We start from the raw sequence: 19,294 nt of genomic DNA, 5'->3' as shown, positions 1-19,294 counted from the left end.
ACCCACCTGTACTAGTTAAAAACACATGATATACAGTCACATGACCGTTCATACGAAATTTCAACGGGCATCACATGCACAATGGTTTAAACTCACTCTAGATTTGTAAAATTTCATTATATATTCATGTGTCTCAAAGAAAATATAAATAATAAATACGTGGAGAATGAGAGGGGAGTAATAGTAAAAATACTTAAAAAAGATGATAAATTCCTAATTTTGAACCATAAAATACAATTAATTTTTGTTTTTTTATAATATTGAAGCAGTATTTTGAGTGTTTTAGCCAGAATGGGTTTGTGCAAGTGCCCCAAAAAGAGAGTTACCAACCAGTTTTGTTTTGAACATAGAGTATGTGTTTGCGAAAACTGTATGGTAACAAATCACCCTATAGTAAGTATTTCATACACTAGCCCCATTCAGGTCTTAAATTAACACTTTTTCTTATTAGTGTGTTGTACAGTCTTACTTACAATGGTTACAAGACAGTGACTACAACTCGATTTGTGAATTATGCTCCAATGATTTAAATATTGAGGACAGCATTAGATTGACTTGCTATCGTAAGTTTGCAGCCTTCAATGAGTAAAAACTACTACATTGCATTTATTGTAGATGTCTTTCATTGGTCCTGTTTGGACCATTACTCAAGACAACTACCACCAACCACAGCACCCAGGGGTTATGTCTGTCCATCTTGCAAAAATCCATTATTTCCTGCACCCAATTTGATTAGTCCTGTTGCTGATGTGTTGAAGGAAAAATTAGCTGGGGTTAATTGGGCCAGAGCTGGCCTGGGTCTTCCTTTGGTAAGTGAAGCACTTTTGACCAAATGAAGTACTAAAACTAGTGTTTTTTTTGTATTGTTTCAGTTGCCAGAAGAGAGAGAAATAAAATCTGTGGTAAATCATGTCAACCCATCCTTATCACAGACTCCTAGATCAACCCCCAGTCCATCACACTCAGTAGTCAATGTGGATGATCATGGAGCTTTTAATCGGATTGATAACAATTATCATGCTTTATCTGCAAGCAGGAAAGCTTTTCAAGTAAGAAGAATGTTTATTTAATCAATAATTTTTTGTACATCAAAATGCCTTTTAACAAAATACCCAAAATGCCTCAAATTGCCTTGAAATACATCAAAAATATTTAAACTGCCTCAGGATACACATTTGTGGCATTCTTAAATTTAGTTATGTCCCCTGGTACATATGGTTATGGTTCCTCTGCAATATCTTAAAACAATTAAATTTTCTTCCTTAACTTTAGAAGAAAAAATTTATACTTTTACAGTTTTACTTTGACTTTTAATAATTCAGTTATTTAAAGAGTTGCATCAAAATGTTACAGAAGAGAAAAAATAGTTCAGGTTATGAGCTTTCCAAAAATGTCAAAAAACAAGGAGGTATCCGTCCTTGTTTGGCCGCCAGAGGGCGTCAAATTTTACACTTGTCAGTTCAAAATAGTGAATTTGACACTTTTTGCTTTAACCTTAAATAACTTCGTTATTCAGAGAGTAACATTAAAATGTCACTAAAGGTTAAAGATAGTCCAGACTGCTCATTGGCCGCTAGAGGGGGTAAAGTTACACTTGTCACCAGGTTATTTTTTAAAAATGAGAGTTTAGGTGTGGTTCCCAAAAAAATGTTTGCTGTTGTACTGCCTCTAAATTAATTTTTTATGGTCATGTGACAGTTTTTAGGTCAGATTAAGTAGCATGTCTCTTAAAATTGATTTTCTAAGATCAAGTGGCTGTTTTTCCAATTTCTTACAAACAAAAAATATTTTTTATACTGTTGCCTGAAATTATCGGTTATATTTTGACATTTGCAGGAATCTTCTAACTGTCATAGTAACCAAGTTAGCATGTGTCAAATAAAGACACTTATCATTTAAAAGAAACAGAAAATTGGTAATTTAAATTTAGACAGTGGTAAAATTCTAACAATTACGTTACGTGACGTTGATAATGCAATTTTGAGCTTGCAACACTGTCAAAGCCAACTGACACCTGTAAAAAACAGTCCTGTCACTTCAAAATGTAACTTAAACTTTGATCATTTGGTAAATTAAATTTAGACAGTTGTAAAAGCTGAAATTGTAAAATACACGTTACGTGACGTTGATAATGCAATTTTGAGCTTGCAACACTGTCAAAGCCAACTGACATCTATCAAAAATAGTCACGTGGCTTTAAAATGTAATTTAAGCGTTGATCATTTGGTAAATTAAATTTAGACAGTTGTAAAAGCTGAAATTGTAAAATACACGTTATGTGACGTTGCAATTTTGAACTTGCAACACTGTCAACGTCAACTGATACCTGTCAGAAACAGTCACGTGACTTTAAAAATGAACTTATCATGAAATAAAGATTTCATCATAATAATTACATGTGCCTATGCTGTTCTCCAATTTTCAGTTAATTTTGTTACATTGACACACTATATTGTCTACTGCAATGTATTCCTTAAAATATCGCAAAATTTTCTTTATTTAGGTTTTATTTCGCTCAAAAGTCGAATGAAAATATTACAGGCTTTTGAGAGTATTTTGAAGCATTGTGTTGTGTATATTTCAAAATGTTTTGTGGTATTTTTATTGGAATTTTGAGCGAAATAAAGCCTCTTTCAATTGCGATATTTTCAATTCGATATTTGAGGAATACATTGCAGTAGACAATGTAGTGTATCAATATAACAAAATTGGCTGAAAATTGAACAGAACAGCATAGGCACATGTAATTATTATGGTAAAATCTTTGTTACATGATATTGAGTTGAAATAATGTTCATTACAAATGATTATAATAAATTACTAATTTTTCAACGTTTAAACTACATTTTTAATGTCACGTGACTGTTTTTGACAGGTGTCAACTGGCTTTTACAGTGTTGCAAGCTCAAAACTGTATTATTAACGTGACGTAAGGTGTATTTTACAATTTCAGCTTTTACAACTGTCTAAATTTAATTTACCAAATGATCAACGTTTAAACTACATTTTAAAGTCACGTGACGTGTTTTTGACAGGTGACAGCTCTAAAATTATATAATCAAAGTCACGTGATGTGTCTCTTGCGATTTCAGCTTTTACAACGGTCTAAAATAGTCTAAATTTAATTTATCAAATTTTTAAAGTTTAAACCACATTTTAAAGGTCACGTGACTAATTTTGACAGATGTCAACTGGCCTTTACAATGTTGCCAGAACATGCAGAATTGCATTTGCAACGTCACATAACCTGTATTTTGCAATTTAAGTTTTTACAACTGTTTTTATTTAATTTACCCTTTTCCAAAGTTTAAACTGCGTTTTGAAGTTCACGTGACTGTTTTTGGCATTTTCAACTGGCCTTTACAATGTTGCAAGCTCAAAAATTGAATTATCAAGTCACGTGACGTAGTTTTTACAATTTTACCACTGTCTAAATTTAAATTACCAATTTTTCAACTGTTTTCTATAAAAAATATTTTTAGTTTGTCAGAAATTGGAAAAACTGGTCACTTGACCTTAGAAAATCAATTTTAAGAGACATGCTACTTAATCCAACCTGAAAACTGTCAAATTACCATAAAAAAATAATTTCTTTTAACTATTAATTTCTTAATAACTTTGACAGGGAGTGCACAAAGGAAAGCAAATTGCCCGAACATTTTTTGGGGACCACGCCCAAACTGTCATTTTTTTTAAATAAATGTAAAAAAACCTGCTGACAAGTGTAACTTTGACACCCTCTAGCGGCCAAACGAGTACGGTTACCACCTAGTTTTTTGACTTTTTATTTTTGGAAAGCCCATAATCTGGACTATCTTTTACCTTTAGTGACATTTTAACGTTACTCTCTGAATAACGAAGTTATTTAAGGTTAAAGCAAAAAGTGTCAAATTCACTATTTTGAACTGACAAGTGTAAAATTTGACACCCTATAGCGGCTAAACGAGGACGGATACCACCTTGTTTGTTAACATTTTTTGGAAAGCTCACAACCTGAACTATCTTTTCTCTTCTGTAACATTTTGACGTAACTCTTTAAATAACTGAATTATTAAAAGTCAAAGTAAAAAAAGTCAAATTTAATTTAACAAATTTTTTAATTTTAAACCACATGCCTAATTTTGGCAGATGTCAACTGGCCTTTACAGTGTTACCAGATATTGCATTTTCAACGTCACATAACCTGTATTTTGCAATTTAAGTTTTTAGAACTGTCTACTTTTAATTTACCATTTTCCAAAGTTTAAACTGCGTTTTGAAGTTCGCGTGACTGTTTTTGACATTTTCAACTGGCCTTTACAATGTTGCAAGCTCAAAAATTGAATTATCAAGTCACGTGACGTAGTTTTTACAATTTTACCACTGTCTAAATTTAAGTTACCAATTTTTAACTGTTTTCTTGAATGATAAGTGTCTTTATTTTGTCTTCCTTTTTTTATTTTCAACTGTCCTTTACAATGTTGCACACAAGATCAAATCAAGTGTCAAAAATTTGGAAAATCCTTTACGTTGTCACCTAACTTAACCTTAAAACAGTCACGGGACCTTTTGGGTCTTTAAATTTTGGAAAAACAGTCCTGTAACCTAAGAAAGTCATCAATCATTATCTTGTTATAACTAAATTTAAGAATGCCACAAATGTGTTAACATTTGAAGGTATCCTGATGAGGCAGTTTAAATAATTCAAAGGCATTTCGATGTATTTCAAGGCAATTTGAGGCAGTTTTAAGGCAATATCACTGTGAGGTATTTATCGAAGCATTTTTAAAGGCATTTTAAGGTATTCTGTATGCAAAAAGGCATTTTGAAGAACAAAGAATTATTGGCGGTCTACCCCTCGTATACAGACAATTACTACGTTTATATCGAGCTTGAATTGAATCTGCTTATTTAATTCGATCATGTAAACCGTCATAAAATCCTCGATATAAATGACGCGGATTAACGATTTGGATTGACTAGTCAATCCTAAAAAATAACAAGATTGAAATGCTCTATCCGATTGAAACGGTGACGTCTATGCCATGTATGTCCGATGTAAAAAGGATTCACTTGACATTAATTTGACGGACAAAATTAATTAAGACAAATTACCAAACTTTTTGAGTTTTGTTTTCGTTAATGCCAAACAGATTTGGGGCTTTGTTGATTTGCCGACAAGGTGGGTTTTTTATAAGTAAAATACATACCTATATTTCTGTAACATTTGTGACACTGCTGATAGATAACAATTACGAATATGTTGTCATCTCTTTCTGCTTGAATAGTGATTTTTTTCGATCCTTACGGATCTTTCAAACACCTCCAATAATCCATAATTATCAAATATAAGTAAAACACGATAAATATTCGATTGAATAATCCTTAATTTAATCCGCTTTGTCGATCGGATTAACAGCCTACGGTATAAACGTAATCAATGTCTCAAAATACTCTCAAATTCCTTAAATGCTTCGTAATAATGGGATAGTGCCTCATAATACCTCAAATTACCTCGAGTGTATACACCTCGAAATTGGTAAATAAAAAAAAGTTATAAAGTGTTTATTTATAGGACGTTCGAGATGTCAAACCTATTGTATTTGATCATGATGATGACAAATATAAAAGACGACCGATTTCAGAACTAGTAAGCACTTGGTGGAAGTAAGTTTCCTAGCTACACAAAGCAATGCAAATAAAACATTTACAATTCTTTTAGGATTACATTTGGGGCGCCGTTGCGCGCAAGGGGTACCCGATCAAAATACCGAAGGTACTGCATGTTTGGCACCTTTATCATTTTTGGAATTTTGATTTTTTTGTTTTTAATGTCGCGACTCGGACGACACTCGACCGAAAACGATCCAAATTTCGATGAGATCCACAATCCCTTCATAAATGTGCAATCTAAATAAAAACTGTTTTAATAATATAATCTCTGCCCTACACAATTTAAGATGAAAGTAATTGGTTTTAAAACTAATTTTGTTGAAAACTACCATGCATTTATTATTTCAGTCTGTACTTCTGCATCATATTTGTATGAATTAAAGTAATATATTGATGAAAGAGTATATTATTATTCAATTATCCTGTAAATATACAGGGTGGTCCAGTTTTAAGTGTCAATAATTCACCATTTGATAGCCAATCAAAAAATAAGTTGACTTGCATTGTGTCATTTTTCTGAAAAACGTTTCCTAAGGAAGATACAGTCCTCCAAATTTCAATTTTAAAAAATCGTTTTATAGTTTAAAACTGAACATTCAAGACTTGTGAAAGTCCAAATTTGTACTGAATAGTCTAAAAACTTTTTACTACTAGGAATGGTCTTATGATTCGCTTTCTCAGACTGCCATCCTGGTTGAGTGTCTGAAACTGGCATTCAAGAACTAAAAAAAGTCCGGAAATCAAGACAAAGATTGTATTGTGCATGAAACTCATTTTTTACTACTAAAAATAATATAAAAGTTGCCTCTTAATGCTAGAACTGACTTTACTAGGACTAAAGAGTCCAAAAGTATACTTTCAAGACTTTAATTGGTGTACAACTCAATTTTCTGTTCTGGACAACAAGTCTAGAAGTAAATTAAATTTTCGGACTATTTTATTTCTAAAAATTAGTTCTCAAGACTCTTATTGTAGCATTTGGTACCAACATTTTTTACTTTTATTACTGAAGAAACTTGACTTTTGGAAATAGTCTTAAACTCGATTTTTCAGTCTTAAAAAGCACTAAAAACAGTCTGAATATCTTAGAGATGCTACAATTTTTTGCACCTATGAGTGTAGAAGTCAATTTAATAGTGAAGAAGCTTGAAATAACATTTTCAAGACCATGGTCACTGGCTTTTAGGCCTGATAAGTCAAAAACTTTGTAAAGATAGTCTTGAAACTCGATTTGAGGCACTGAAAACAGCCTTAAAACACTAAAAACAGTCTAGTTTATTAAGAAATACCCGAATTTTTAGCACTGAAGTGTCTAGAAGTCGATTTAATAGTGACAAAGCTTGGAATGCCATTTTTTATTATACTTAACAGAAAATACTACATTTTCAACTGTTTATAAAATACAGTAAATATGACATTTTCGGAACAGCGCACGGAAATTTTTTCCCGATCCCTCTTTCCGTGCGCTTAATAATAAACATAGATATCCATGATACTAGATATCCTATGGCAATCCGAAGAAAAAAAAGAAACGAGTAATGTGTCTATAGCAACGATTTATTTATTAATGACAAATCTTATTTTCTGTCAGTGAAAATTAAGTATTTATGTATTTATTACATTTTGCAAAAATGAATTCAGATTGCTACAGCTAAGGCGCTCTTCGGCAACCATGTTGGTGGAAAACGGCGGTGATTTGCTCACTTTGAAAAGACACGGAGGATGGCTTTCTTCCAATGTAGCAGAAGGATATACAGTGCGTTTTTTTTAACGCGCAACATAGGATTTTACGTGTTAAATTTTGAAGCCCATGTTAGACCATTTTATTTTGGAACTGCAAGTCTATAACTTGACGGGTGTGTCTTTAGTACCCTGAAGCTTAAGTAAGTCTACCAATTTGGTCTAAAAAGTGATTAAAAACTGGAAAAAAATCATTTTTTTTCGAAAAGATTTTATCGTTCCATACTCCCTGTATGCATTGTTGTTCCTTGTTGTTTTTATACTGCCAGGGCAGGTAGCAGGTAAAGTGACATATTTTGACTGCATCACGACCCGACATCTTTTGAACGTCAAAAGGGCATTTTATGATTGTTTGGAATACTATTTGGCTTCAAACGGAGGTCACTTTGAACAATTCACTTATAAAAATACTTCTTTTGTTCTTAACTTTCTTGATATAAAGTTAATGATCACCCTGTTTTACTTTCTACGCCAAATTTTACCTGCTACCTGCCGTGCCAGTATCAAAAACAACAAAGAACAACAATGCATACAGGGATTATGAAACGATAAAACCTTTTCGAAAAAAGATGATTTTTGCAAGCTTTTTAACACTTTTTAGGCCGAATTGGTAAACTTACTTAAGCTTCAGGGTACGAAACAGCCACCCGTCAAGTTTTATACTTGTAGTTCCAAAATAACATGGTCTAACATGGGCTTAAAAATTTAACACGTGAAATCCTATGTTGCGCGTTAAAAAAAACGCACTGTATAGAAGAGTCCATACAAAGAAAAATTGAGGTATCACGGAAGTTGTTTAGCCCTTGTAACTTGGAAACTACAACATCTGTAACAGTCAATCAAGAGAACCAAAGCACACACGAACACTCCGCTTCAACATCTTTAGCAGAGTCTTTAGTTCAACAAAAAGAAATGCAAAAGGGATTGAGCTTCAACAATAATACGAATTGTACAATAAATATTACTATTAATAATAACGGTTCTGTCCAAAATTAATTTTCTTAGAATTACCTACTTGTATTTTTTTTGTTAATTTGAGTTGTATGTACTTACATTTTTACTGTTTTAAAAATAAAAATAAATTGTCCCGATTTTCTTAATAATTTTTTGCGATATTTTTTGTTTATGTTGATTTCAGGTACATAAGTATAATAAAAAATATCGTTCATTACTCGTCCAGAAATGGATTTTCCGTGCGCGCGTGACAAATTCTCGTGTGAGGCGCAGCCGAACACGGGAAGTCTCATTTCTGTACTGGTAATGAAATATACTATTAAGTCTATGAAGAATGTAAAAATTGTTTTTTAAGTTTGCTATGTCAATAACTTGGTGAAGGTAGTCTTGAAACTCGATTTTCCAAGCTGAAAGCAGTTTTGAAGCACTAAAAATAGTCCGGAATTCGAAGAAAATGAAAAGCAAAGTAAAAAGCACGAAAAGTTAATTTTTAAGACAATTTTCATGAATCTAATGTCAATGTCCTGCATCTAAGACTATTTTCAAGACTAAAATATTGAAATTTGTCTTCAAATTATGAAAACTTACTTCAAATGCAAATTTTAAGCTTCTGGTGTCACTTTTCATTAGTTCAGTCACATTTTGGGGTTCAAGTCAATTTTTAAGGTTTAAATGTATGAATTTGTAGTAACCAATTCTTGAAAAAGTAGTTTTTATGTCTACAAGTCAATTTTTAGTATTAAAGTCTCTCGATTTGCATGAAAACTGGTTACAAACACAATTTTTAAACTTCTGAAATTTTTATCTTTTCTAAGTCAATTTTCAAAACTAAAGTCTTTCAGTTTGTCTGGAAACTATGAAAACTGGCTACAATAATATTGTTTAAACTTCTTAAGTGAATTTTCCGTTTCCAAGACAATTTTTAAGTTGGGTTGGGTTAGTTTTGGGTCTTTGACCGTAATAACGTGTAATAAAGTGCTTGTTCCAAATTTTATCAATATTGCTCCAAGGGTTTGACAGTTATGACAAAAAAAAAGATTTTTTAAACAGAAATTTGAAGGGCTCTATTTTCCTTAGGAAGCACTTTTCAGGAAAATGACATAATGCAAGTCAACTTATTTTTTAATTGGCTATGGATTGGTGAATTATTAACATTTAAAACTGGACCACCCTGTATAGATTAATATAATGCGGCAAAATTGTTATAATGTAGCGCGTTCTTCATTTACTGCACTTGAATATTAATTTGTAATATATTATGCGAATTTAAAAATTTAATTTGAAATTTATTTTTCTGCTTAATTTTGGCAAAATACTAGTAAAAATTAAATTGATTTAAAGTGAAAAATGGAGAGTACTAAATATTTACCACTCTGATGTAATTTCAAATACTCGGTTTTGATCGGATCAATTTGTAAATCATTTTAATGTCTTTTCCTACTCGAGTGCGGTTTACTCAAGTTTTGGGCAATTAGCCAGCTCAATCATTTCATTTCATTTATCGTCCTAAAAGAGCTCAAAAATGCGATTGGAAACATTTGTACTATACTGTTACGATTTTCCCGTGGGTTCACACAAAGTCAATTTAACTCAACAATTAATAACTTTATTTGCACTTCAAAACACTCCGTACAATAATTAACTCAGCTATTAAAAACACTACTACAATTCCACAACTATTTCACTATTTAAACTTTACCGCGTTCTCAAATTCACTACTACTACTCTACTCTGACGTCGACACCGCTTCTTTTATATTCGCAAACCACGTTCTAGAATGACCGCGAAACGCTTCGCGATTTGCTTCGAACGTCCAAGATTCTTCCAGGTGGCGCCTCCTAACTGTGGCCTACTTTAACACGCGCCCGGCCAGATATTGCGGCGCATCGGTTTCATCGAGTATCGAGCATAGTAGGCCCAAACCGTAACACTGCCCCCCTCTTAAAGCTGATCGTCCCGATCCGCTTCAACTAATCCCTGGTATTTCTTGAGTCTGTCCAGATGGACAATTTTCATCTTGCCTTTGGTGCTGCGTTGGACTCTGTATGCGACGTCGTTTAACCTTTTTACCACATTGTAAGGTCCCTCCCAGTGTCGTTGCCATCTTTGACTTAATCCTTTGCTCCTCCTGGGTTGAAACATCCACACGGCATCACCTTCCTTAAAATTGCCACCAGTTGGTCTGTGGTCCAGTGTCATCTTCATACGGTTGTTGTTTGGTTTCATCTTCTCTCTCTCAAGTTCCCGAATTGTGCTGGATCCCTTCTGTAACGAACACTGGTCACACCGTTTACACCATTCCTCAACGTCCTTTCTGAAGTTAATCCAGTAAAATCGATCTCTTATTCTAGCCAACGTCTGGTTTACTCCAAAGTGTCCTCCTCCGCGACTGTCATGTAGTTTTCGCAGCACATTCTCTTTGCAGGAATTGGGCACTATTGTTTGGTAAACAAAGCGTTTTCCGTCTGGACTTTCCCATTTGCGAGTAATTAAGTCATCTCGCAGTCGAAGCGAATTCCACTGCAACCAGTAACCCCTTACTGTTGGTCCATATCTGGAAATCTGTTGCCAATCCGGTTTCAAATCCTTCTCCAACCATCTTCTGATTACTTTCAAATCAGAGTCTGAGCGCTGTCCTTTTATTATGTCCTCCTTAGAAACGCAGCTCTTCATTCTTTTTGTAGCCTCTTTATCTGTCACCTTCGCGATTTGACCAATCCTCCAACCCTTATGAATTTGTCCTTTCCGGTACCTTAAGTCACTATCAAAAGCTTGACGATCCTCTACATATCGCGGTAAATGTCCTTCCGGGTTCTTCATTTCCTGCTCCTGGTTACGCCAATTCTGCGGGGTCGGTAAACGAGACTGCTGTCTGCAATTCCATTGGTAATGTCCTTTACGTCCACAAATATAACATGTAATGTTTCTTTTAGCAGAGGAGTTCCGGTGATTTGTTCTGATGTCCTGGTTTCGTCGACACTGTGGGTTTGGAGAACAAGACCGCTGTCTGCAATTCCTTCTAATGTGTCCCGTACGTCCGCATCGATAACACTCCACTCTCGTGATCGGGCGTGACCGTTCTAACTGTGTGGACTGGCCATTTGCTGATGCTGCCATTTGTTGCACTAATTGGCCTACCATTGATTCAATTTTATTTATTGATGTAGCAACATGATCGGCTGGCGGTTCTCTCTCCTCTTGAATAGTCTCTGGCTGAAAGTCATTGCACGCAGCTTCAATTTCCAGCGCTCGAATCAGTAATTCGCTGTTGTTGCTCCCTTTGAACATCTTCAGCCATTTCTTTACCTCCGGATCTCGAATCCCATCTACAAAATACTGTGCCACAAGTTCTTCTTGGATTTCATCCGGGACGGCTGGGTAAGCCAGATGCACAAGGCGACGAATTTCGGTTTCAAACTCTTCTAGATTTTCACCAGTGTTCTGCTGTCTTGCCATTAATTGCGTTCGATACAGTCCTTTCTTATGTTGATCCCCATAACGACGTTCTAATGCAGCTACTAATGCTTCATAGTTGCTTCGTTGGGCGATAGGCACCGTCTGTAACAGCTCCAATGCAGGTCCTCGTAATGCCACTACTAGTGCTACAGCCATTTCCTTGGTACTCCATCCATTTGCATTTGCAGCGGCCTCAAATTGGAGTTGGTACATTGCCCATGAAGTTTGACCGTCGTATGTGGGAGGCTTGATCTTGTTGAGCCCGTTTCCGGTGATCACTGTAGAGCTGGCTCCTCTGCTGTCAATTTTCTGCTCTAAGTCGCGTAGCTTTATCTCAACATCATTCTGATTTTTATGAATGTCCCGAACATCAATCTGAATTTTATTAATGTCCTCCCGAACATCAACCTGAATTTTATTAATGTCCTCCCGAACATCGTCTAATTTTACCTGAACATCACACTCCATCTTTTTGAGACTATGGGTTACATACTCTTGGATTTCTGTTTTGGTCCCCGCTAGAGCGTTCAATATTTCTACGTTACGCTCTCTATCTTCTTGACGCATTTCCATATCTTGTTGTCGAATCTTTTCTTGTTCTTCCTTCTCTTGTTGTCGAATCCTTTCTGGTTCTTCCTTGTCTTGTTGTCGAATCCTTTCTCGTTCTTCTTTGTCTTGTTTAAGCATTGCCATAATAGCTGCAAATTGGGCCTCCATGTTTGCACTTTGACGTCTTGTTATTGGCATAAAATAAATTTAACACACCACTGTTCCGAAAATCTCTAGTCCGGTTCTGAACACAAGTCTCTAACCCGAAATTTAGTTCCAATTCACGTCGCACTAAAGTCTGATCGCACTTCTGACACCAATTGTTACGATTTTCCCGTGGGTTCACACAAAGTCAATTTAACTCAACAATTAATAACTTTATTTGCACTTCAAAACACTCCGTACAATAATTAACTCAGCTATTAAAAACACTACTACAATTCCACAACTATTTCACTATTTAAACTTTACCGCGTTCTCAAATTCACTACTACTACTCTACTCTGACGTCGACACCGCTTCTTTTATATTCGCAAACCACGTTCTAGAATGACCGCGAAACGCTTCGCGATTTGCTTCGAACGTCCAAGATTCTTCCAGGTGGCGCCTCCTAACTGTGGCCTACTTTAACACGCGCCCGGCCAGATATTGCGGCGCATCGGTTTCATCGAGTATCGAGCATAGTAGGCCCAAACCGTAACAATACATTTAGAAAAAATACCTAATATGTTTTTTATACACTTTATTTAATTAAATTTGTTAATATACATGACTAATTTTTGGGGCGTTTCTCGATCCACGCCTTAATGCGGGGTACACTAGCAACATTTTCGCGTACTTTGATTAAGTTGGGGTAATTTACCAATAAGTTCTGTCCGTATAAAGTAAGAAGGAAGTCTGTGTTTCCTGTGAAGTATACGTCAGCCCAAGTCAGCTAAAAAGTACAAGATTTTATGAAAAAGATTCAATATATTTATGGATAGTATACCTTTCCAGTAGCTAGATAGCCACCGTTTTTCTTAGCCCAAGACTCTAGTTTGGAGAGAAGAAATGGTATGGTTTCACCGTCCAAAGTGCTTTTCAGCTTGCTTTTTACCGCGTCGTCAGTTTCAAAAGCCCAACCGAAAATCTCTGTAAAATACAGTTATTTTTTTCAAAACTTGTAAAAGAAAACTTACTAGTTCTTAAATCCGTGACTGTGTCGACGGCAGCGTCGATTTCCCAGTTTTCCAGAGGGGTTTTTCCAGTTAATCCCACTAAAGTGGCAACGTATCTGGCAATGGCAACGCTTTGATACAAAACTTTACCATCCACTTCCAGAGTAGGTATCTGTTCCAATGGTGTCTCTGTAATTTTGCTAATTTACTCAAAAATCTTTATACAGGAGTGACAATGGGAATGTGGTATGGAAGGTTTTAAAATAAGTCGTTTGGAGGCACAAGAAGTATATAGGGTCATTGTAGCAGTAATATTGACCATCTAACCAAAATTTAAAAGTAAGTATCTTGGTATTTCAATCTGAAAATTTAAAATTATTTCTTTACGCACTAGTGCGGGAAAGTCTATATTTTGAGAAGAAAAATAGTGCGGAAATGTTATCTTTCCACGCTCGTGGAAAATAGTATATTGTACAACAAGGGTGAATAAGATGTCCATATCGCACAAAGCCGAAAATTTGAGTATGACTTTTTGAAACTATCAGAAGTCTCTATTTTAGTACTGAAAACTTTCCAAAAGCCTCTAAAAGTGTCTTGAATGTTTTAAGAATTTTTTAAAATTGCCAGAAGCTTCTAAAAACTACTGAGAACCACTCAGAACTTTCTAGAAACCTCTACAAGTGTTCTAAACATTTGAACATTTTTTTAACATTGCCAGAAGCCTCTTAAAAGTACTAAAAACCTCCCAGAACTTGCTAGAAGCCTCTAAAAGTGTCTTGAATGTTTTAAGAATTTTATAAAATTGCCAGAAGCCTCTAAAAACTACTGAGAACCACTCAGAACTCTCTAGAAACCTCTACAAGTGTTCTAAACATTTGAACATTTTTTTAACATTGCCAGAAGCCTCTTAAAAGTACTAAAAACCTCCCAGAACTTGCTAGAAGCCTCTAAAAGTGTCTTGAATGTTTTAAGAATTTTATAAAATTGCCAGAAGCCTCTAAAAACTACTGAGAACCACTCAGAACTCTCTAGAAACCTCTACAAGTGTTCTAAACATTTGAACATTTTTTTAACATTGCCAGAAGCCTCTGAAAAGTACTAAAAACCTCCCAGAACTTGCTAGAAGCCTCTAAAAGTGTCTTGAATGTTTTAAGAATTTTATAAAATTGCCAGAAGCTTCTAAAAACTACTGAGAACCACTCAGAACTTTCTAGAAACCTCTACAAGTGTTCTAAACATTTGAACATTTTTTTAACATTGCCAGAAGCCTCTGAAAAGTACTAAAAACCTCCCAGAACTTGCTAGAAGCCTCTAAAAGTGTCTTGAATGTTTTAAGAATTTTATAAAATTGCCAGAAGCCTCTAAAAACTACTGAGAACCACTCAGAACTCTCTAGAAACCTCTACAAGTGTTCTAAACATTTGAACATTTTTTTAACATTGCCAGAAGCCTCTGAAAAGTACTAAAAACCTCCCAGAACTTGCTAGAAGCCTCTAAAAGTGTCTTGAATGTTTTAAGATTTTTTTAAAATTGCCAGAAGCCTCTAAAAACTACCGAAAACCACTCAGAACTCTCTAGGAACCTCTACAAGTGTTCTACACCTTTGAATTTTTTTTTAACATTGCCAGAAGTCTCTGAAAAGTACTAAAAACCTCCCAGAACTTGCTAGAAGCCTGTAAAAGTGTCTTAAAACTGTATTTTTTTTTAGACAGCCAGAAGTCTCTATTTATTAATGAAAACCTCCCAAAACCTGCCAGAAGCCTCTAAAAGTGTCTTGAATGTTTTAAGAATTTTTTAAAATTGCCAGAATCCTCTAAAAACTACTGAGAACCACTCAGAACTCTCTAGAAACCTCTACAAGTGTTCTAAACATTTGAACATTTTTTTAACATTGCCAGAAGCCTCTTAAAAGTACTAAAAACCTCCCAGAACTTACTAGAAGCCTCTAAAAGTGTCTTAAAACCTTTAAGAATTTTTTTAGACTGCCAGAAGTCTCTATTTAGTAATGAAAACTTCCCAAAAGCCTCTAAAAATGTGTTGATATTTTCAAGTTTTTTTTTTAAACTGCCTGAAGCCTATAAATACTACTGAAAACCTCTCAGAACCTGCCAGAGGCCTCTATACAAGTGTCTTGAATGTTTTAAGATTTTTTAAAAATTGCCAGAAGCTTCTAAAAACTACTGAAAACCACTCAGAACTCTCTAGAAACCTCTACAAGTGTTCTAAACATTTGAACATTTTTTTAACATTGCCAGAAGCCTCTGAAAAGTACTAAAACCTCCCACAACTTGCTAGAAGCCTCTAAAAGTGTCTTAAAACGTTTAAGAATTTTTTTAGACTGCCAGAAGTCTCTATTTAGTAATGAAAACCTCCCAAATCCTGCCAGAAGCCTCTAAAAATGTCTTGATATTTTAAAGTTTTTTTTAAAACCGCCAGAAGCCTATGAATACTACTGAAAACCTCTCAGAACTTACCAGAAGCCTCTACAAGTGTCTTGAATGTTTTAAGAATTTTTTAAAATTGCCAGAAGCCTCTGAAAACTACTGAAAACCACTCAGAACTCTCTAGAAACCTCTACAAGTGTTCTACACCTTTGAATTTTTTTTTAACATTGCCAGAAGCCTCTGAAAAGTACTAAAAACCTCCCAGAACTTGCTAGAAGCCTCTAAAAGTGTCTTAAAACTGTTAAGATTTTTTTTTAGACTGCCAGAAGTCTCTATTTATTAATGAAAACCTCCCAAAACCTGCCAGAAGCCTCTAAAAATGTGTTGATATTATCAAGTTTTTTTTAAAACTGCCAGAAGCCTATAAATACTACTGAAAACCTCTCAGAACCTGCTAGAAGCCTCTACAAGTGTCTTGAATGTTTTAAGATTTTTTTTAAAATTGCCAGAAGCCTCTAAAAACTACTGAGAACCACTCAGAACTCTCTAGAAACCTCTACAAGTGTTCTAAACATTTGAACATTTTTTTAACATTGCCAGAAGTCTCTGAAAAGTACTAAAAACCTCCCAGAACTTACTAGAAGCCTCTAAAAGTGTCTTAAAACTGTTAAGATTTCAAAAAGAAAGACTTGAAGACTCAAAATTTCTTAAGCAATTTGCAAATTTTAAGTCAAGTGCACTACACGATTTCCAAATGTAGTTCAGAAAAGGCCAAGTAAGATTCAGAAAAGGTCAAGCGTAATTCAGAATAAGGAACTGCAATTCAGAAACCATCAAGTGTAATTCAGAATAGGCAACTGTAATTCAGAAATCATCAAGTGCAATTCGGAAAAAATCAATTTATATTCAGAAACCATCAAATCAAAAGTTTAGAACATTTGATGACAATTCTGAATTACAGTTAGAAATGGTGTATGAACGTTATGAAAAAAATAACACAATTTATATTAAAAATTAAACTAAATTACACACTTGATATACTTTCTAATTTGCAATTAACAATTTCTGAATTACAGTTGCTTATTCTGAATTACTCTTGACATTTTCTGAATTACAATTGACTACCTAGTCCAAATTACACTTGATTTTTTCTGAATTACAGTTAGAAATGGTGTAGTTTAGTTAGTATGCAAGTTAGATTTAGGCAACCTTATTAGTGACCCATGTTGGATCCTGTATTCAAATAAATAAATAAATTTAAAAATGCACTTTTCTTTCATTCATCCAAAACCTACTTGTAATATAGTTATTTACCTAACAAGTGCGGAAAGTGGTACTTTCCCGCACGAGACTGCAGTTGCCCGAATGACGCAAAGCAAAGGGCGGGAAAGCCGCTTTCCGCATGTGTTAGATACAGTACATTTTTGTGGAAAAGTACAATTTACCGCACCCGAGTAGGAAAAGAACAGTTTACATATCCTCTTGCACAATTTTTTGGTCTATAGTTTTTTTGGCTTGTAACTTAACATACATTTTAGTACAAAACTTACTTGGTTTTAAAGCAGGCCAATCCGCTTGAGATATTCTCTGATCGACGAAATTAATACCTCCATAGTTGAAAAGCATCCGGATGGACTCTCCCAACCCAGTTATGTCGAAATAAGTCAATTTGTATTGTGGAGCCATAATATTTGTATATTTACCGGCCGGTGCAAAAATGAACAGTAATATGCGATCGGTTCACAATTTTAAACCAAATAAATAGACAAGCTAGCGCTGATTACGGTACTTAACGATAACCTTGGTTAAAACACTATAACCCATGACCAATTAGTTGTTTTACCGAGTCACTCAGTTACCAGGACAAAAATAAAGTAATAAGTATGAGATAAAAACTGAAAATAAGGATTGTTTCTTATTATGGTGTGTTATGGTGCAATGCAAGTATGTAATCAGTAATCGGAAAGTTTTAACTTTGTTAGATGCATTTTTATGTCAGCATCACCAGAATAATTACTAGATGACCTCACATGTGTACCAAAAAAATCGGAAAGGCCTTTGGCAAATTCATCCCACTTTTTATACAGGGTGGTCCAGTTTTAAGTGTCAATAATTCACCATTTGATAGCCAATCAAAAAATAAGTTGACTTGCATTGTGTCATTTTTCTGAAAAACGTTTCCTAAGGAAGATACAGTCCTCCAAATTTCAATTTAAAAAATCGTTTTATAGTTTAAAACTGAACATCCAAGACTTGTGAAAGTCCAAATTTGTACTGAATAGTCTAAAAACTTTTTTACTACTAGGAATGGTCTTATGATTCGCTTTCTCAGACTGCCATCCTGGTTGAGTGTCTGAAACTGGCATTCAAGAACTAAAAAAAGTCCGGAAATCAAGACAAAGATTGTATTGTGCATGAAACTCATTTTTTACTACTAAAAATAATATAAAAGTTGACTTTTAATGCTAGAACTGACTTTACTAGGACTAAAGAGAGTCCAAAAGTACATTTTCAAGACTTTAATTGGTGTACAACTGAATTTTCTGGACTGGACAGCAAGTCTAGAAGTAAATTAAATTTTCGGACTATTTTATTTCTAAAAATTCGTTCTCAAGACTATTATTGTAGCATTTGGTACCAACATTTTTTACTTTTATTACTGAAGAAACTTGACTTTTGGAAATAGTCTTAAACTCGATTTTTCAGTCTTAAAAAGCACTAAAAACAGTCTGAATTTCTTAGAGATGTTACAATTTATTGCACTTATGAGTGTAGAAGTCAATTTAATAGTGAAGAAGCTTGAAATAACATTTTCAAGACTCTGGTCAGTGAACAAACTGGCTTTTAGGCCTGATAAGTCAAAAACTTTGTAAAGACAGTCTTGAAACTCGATTTGAGGCACTGAAAACAGCCTTAAAACACTAAAAACAGTCTAGTTTATTAAGAAATACCCGAATTTTTAGCACTGAGGTGTCTAGAAGTCGATTTAATAGTGACAAAGCTTGGAATGCTATTTTAAGTCTATGAAGAATGTAAAAATTGTTTTTTAATTTTGCTATGTCAATAACTTGGTGAAGATAGTCTTGAAACTCGATTTTCCAAGCTGAAAGTAGTTTGAAGCACTAAAAATAGTCCAGAATTCGAAGAAAATGAAAAGCAAAGTAAAAAGCACGAAAAGTTCGTTTTCAAGACAATTTTCATGAATCTAATGTCAATTTCTTGCATCTAAGACTAACAAATTCTTTAAAAAGTAGTTTTTATGTCTACAAGTCAATTTTCAGTATTAAAGTCTCTCGATTTGCATGAAAAGTCAATTTTCAAAACTAAAGTCTTTCAGTTTGTCTGGAAACTATGAAAACTGGCTACAATAATATTTTTTAAACTTCTTAAGTGAATTTTCCG

The 19,294-nt window shown here is 34.3% G+C and overlaps 2 protein-coding genes across 2 annotated transcripts; one reads left to right on the top strand and one right to left on the bottom strand.

The window, feature by feature from the left end:
• The first annotated feature begins 146 nt into the window (after window positions 1-146).
• LOC145724457 (zinc finger protein-like 1) lies at window positions 147-6,051 on the top strand. The gene is made up of 6 exons (XM_081972748.1): window positions 147-393; window positions 452-563; window positions 616-809; window positions 873-1,049; window positions 5,555-5,646; window positions 5,702-6,051. Exons 1-6 carry the CDS (start codon window positions 292-294, stop codon window positions 5,895-5,897), a joined length of 873 nt encoding a protein of 290 aa, XP_081828874.1. The 5' UTR covers window positions 147-291; the 3' UTR covers window positions 5,898-6,051.
• A 7,027-nt stretch (window positions 6,052-13,078) lies between these two features.
• On the bottom strand, window positions 13,079-17,639 carry LOC145724461 (glutathione S-transferase-like). Its single transcript, XM_081972752.1, has 4 exons — window positions 17,443-17,639; window positions 13,530-13,697; window positions 13,340-13,482; window positions 13,079-13,285 (listed from the first exon to the last, which is right to left on the bottom strand). The coding sequence occupies exons 1-4, from the start codon at window positions 17,576-17,578 to the stop codon at window positions 13,124-13,126; spliced, it is 609 nt and encodes a 202-aa protein (XP_081828878.1). The 5' UTR covers window positions 17,579-17,639; the 3' UTR covers window positions 13,079-13,123.
• Between the last annotated feature and the right edge of the window lie 1,655 nt (window positions 17,640-19,294).

This window comes from Ips typographus, linkage group LG2 (genome assembly GCF_016097725.1).
Source record: "Ips typographus isolate SLU linkage group LG2, UJ_Ityp_2.0, whole genome shotgun sequence".
In the NCBI taxonomy this organism is placed as follows: Eukaryota; Metazoa; Arthropoda; class Insecta; order Coleoptera; family Curculionidae; genus Ips; species Ips typographus.
This window is presented reverse-complemented; position numbering and strand designations above follow the sequence as displayed.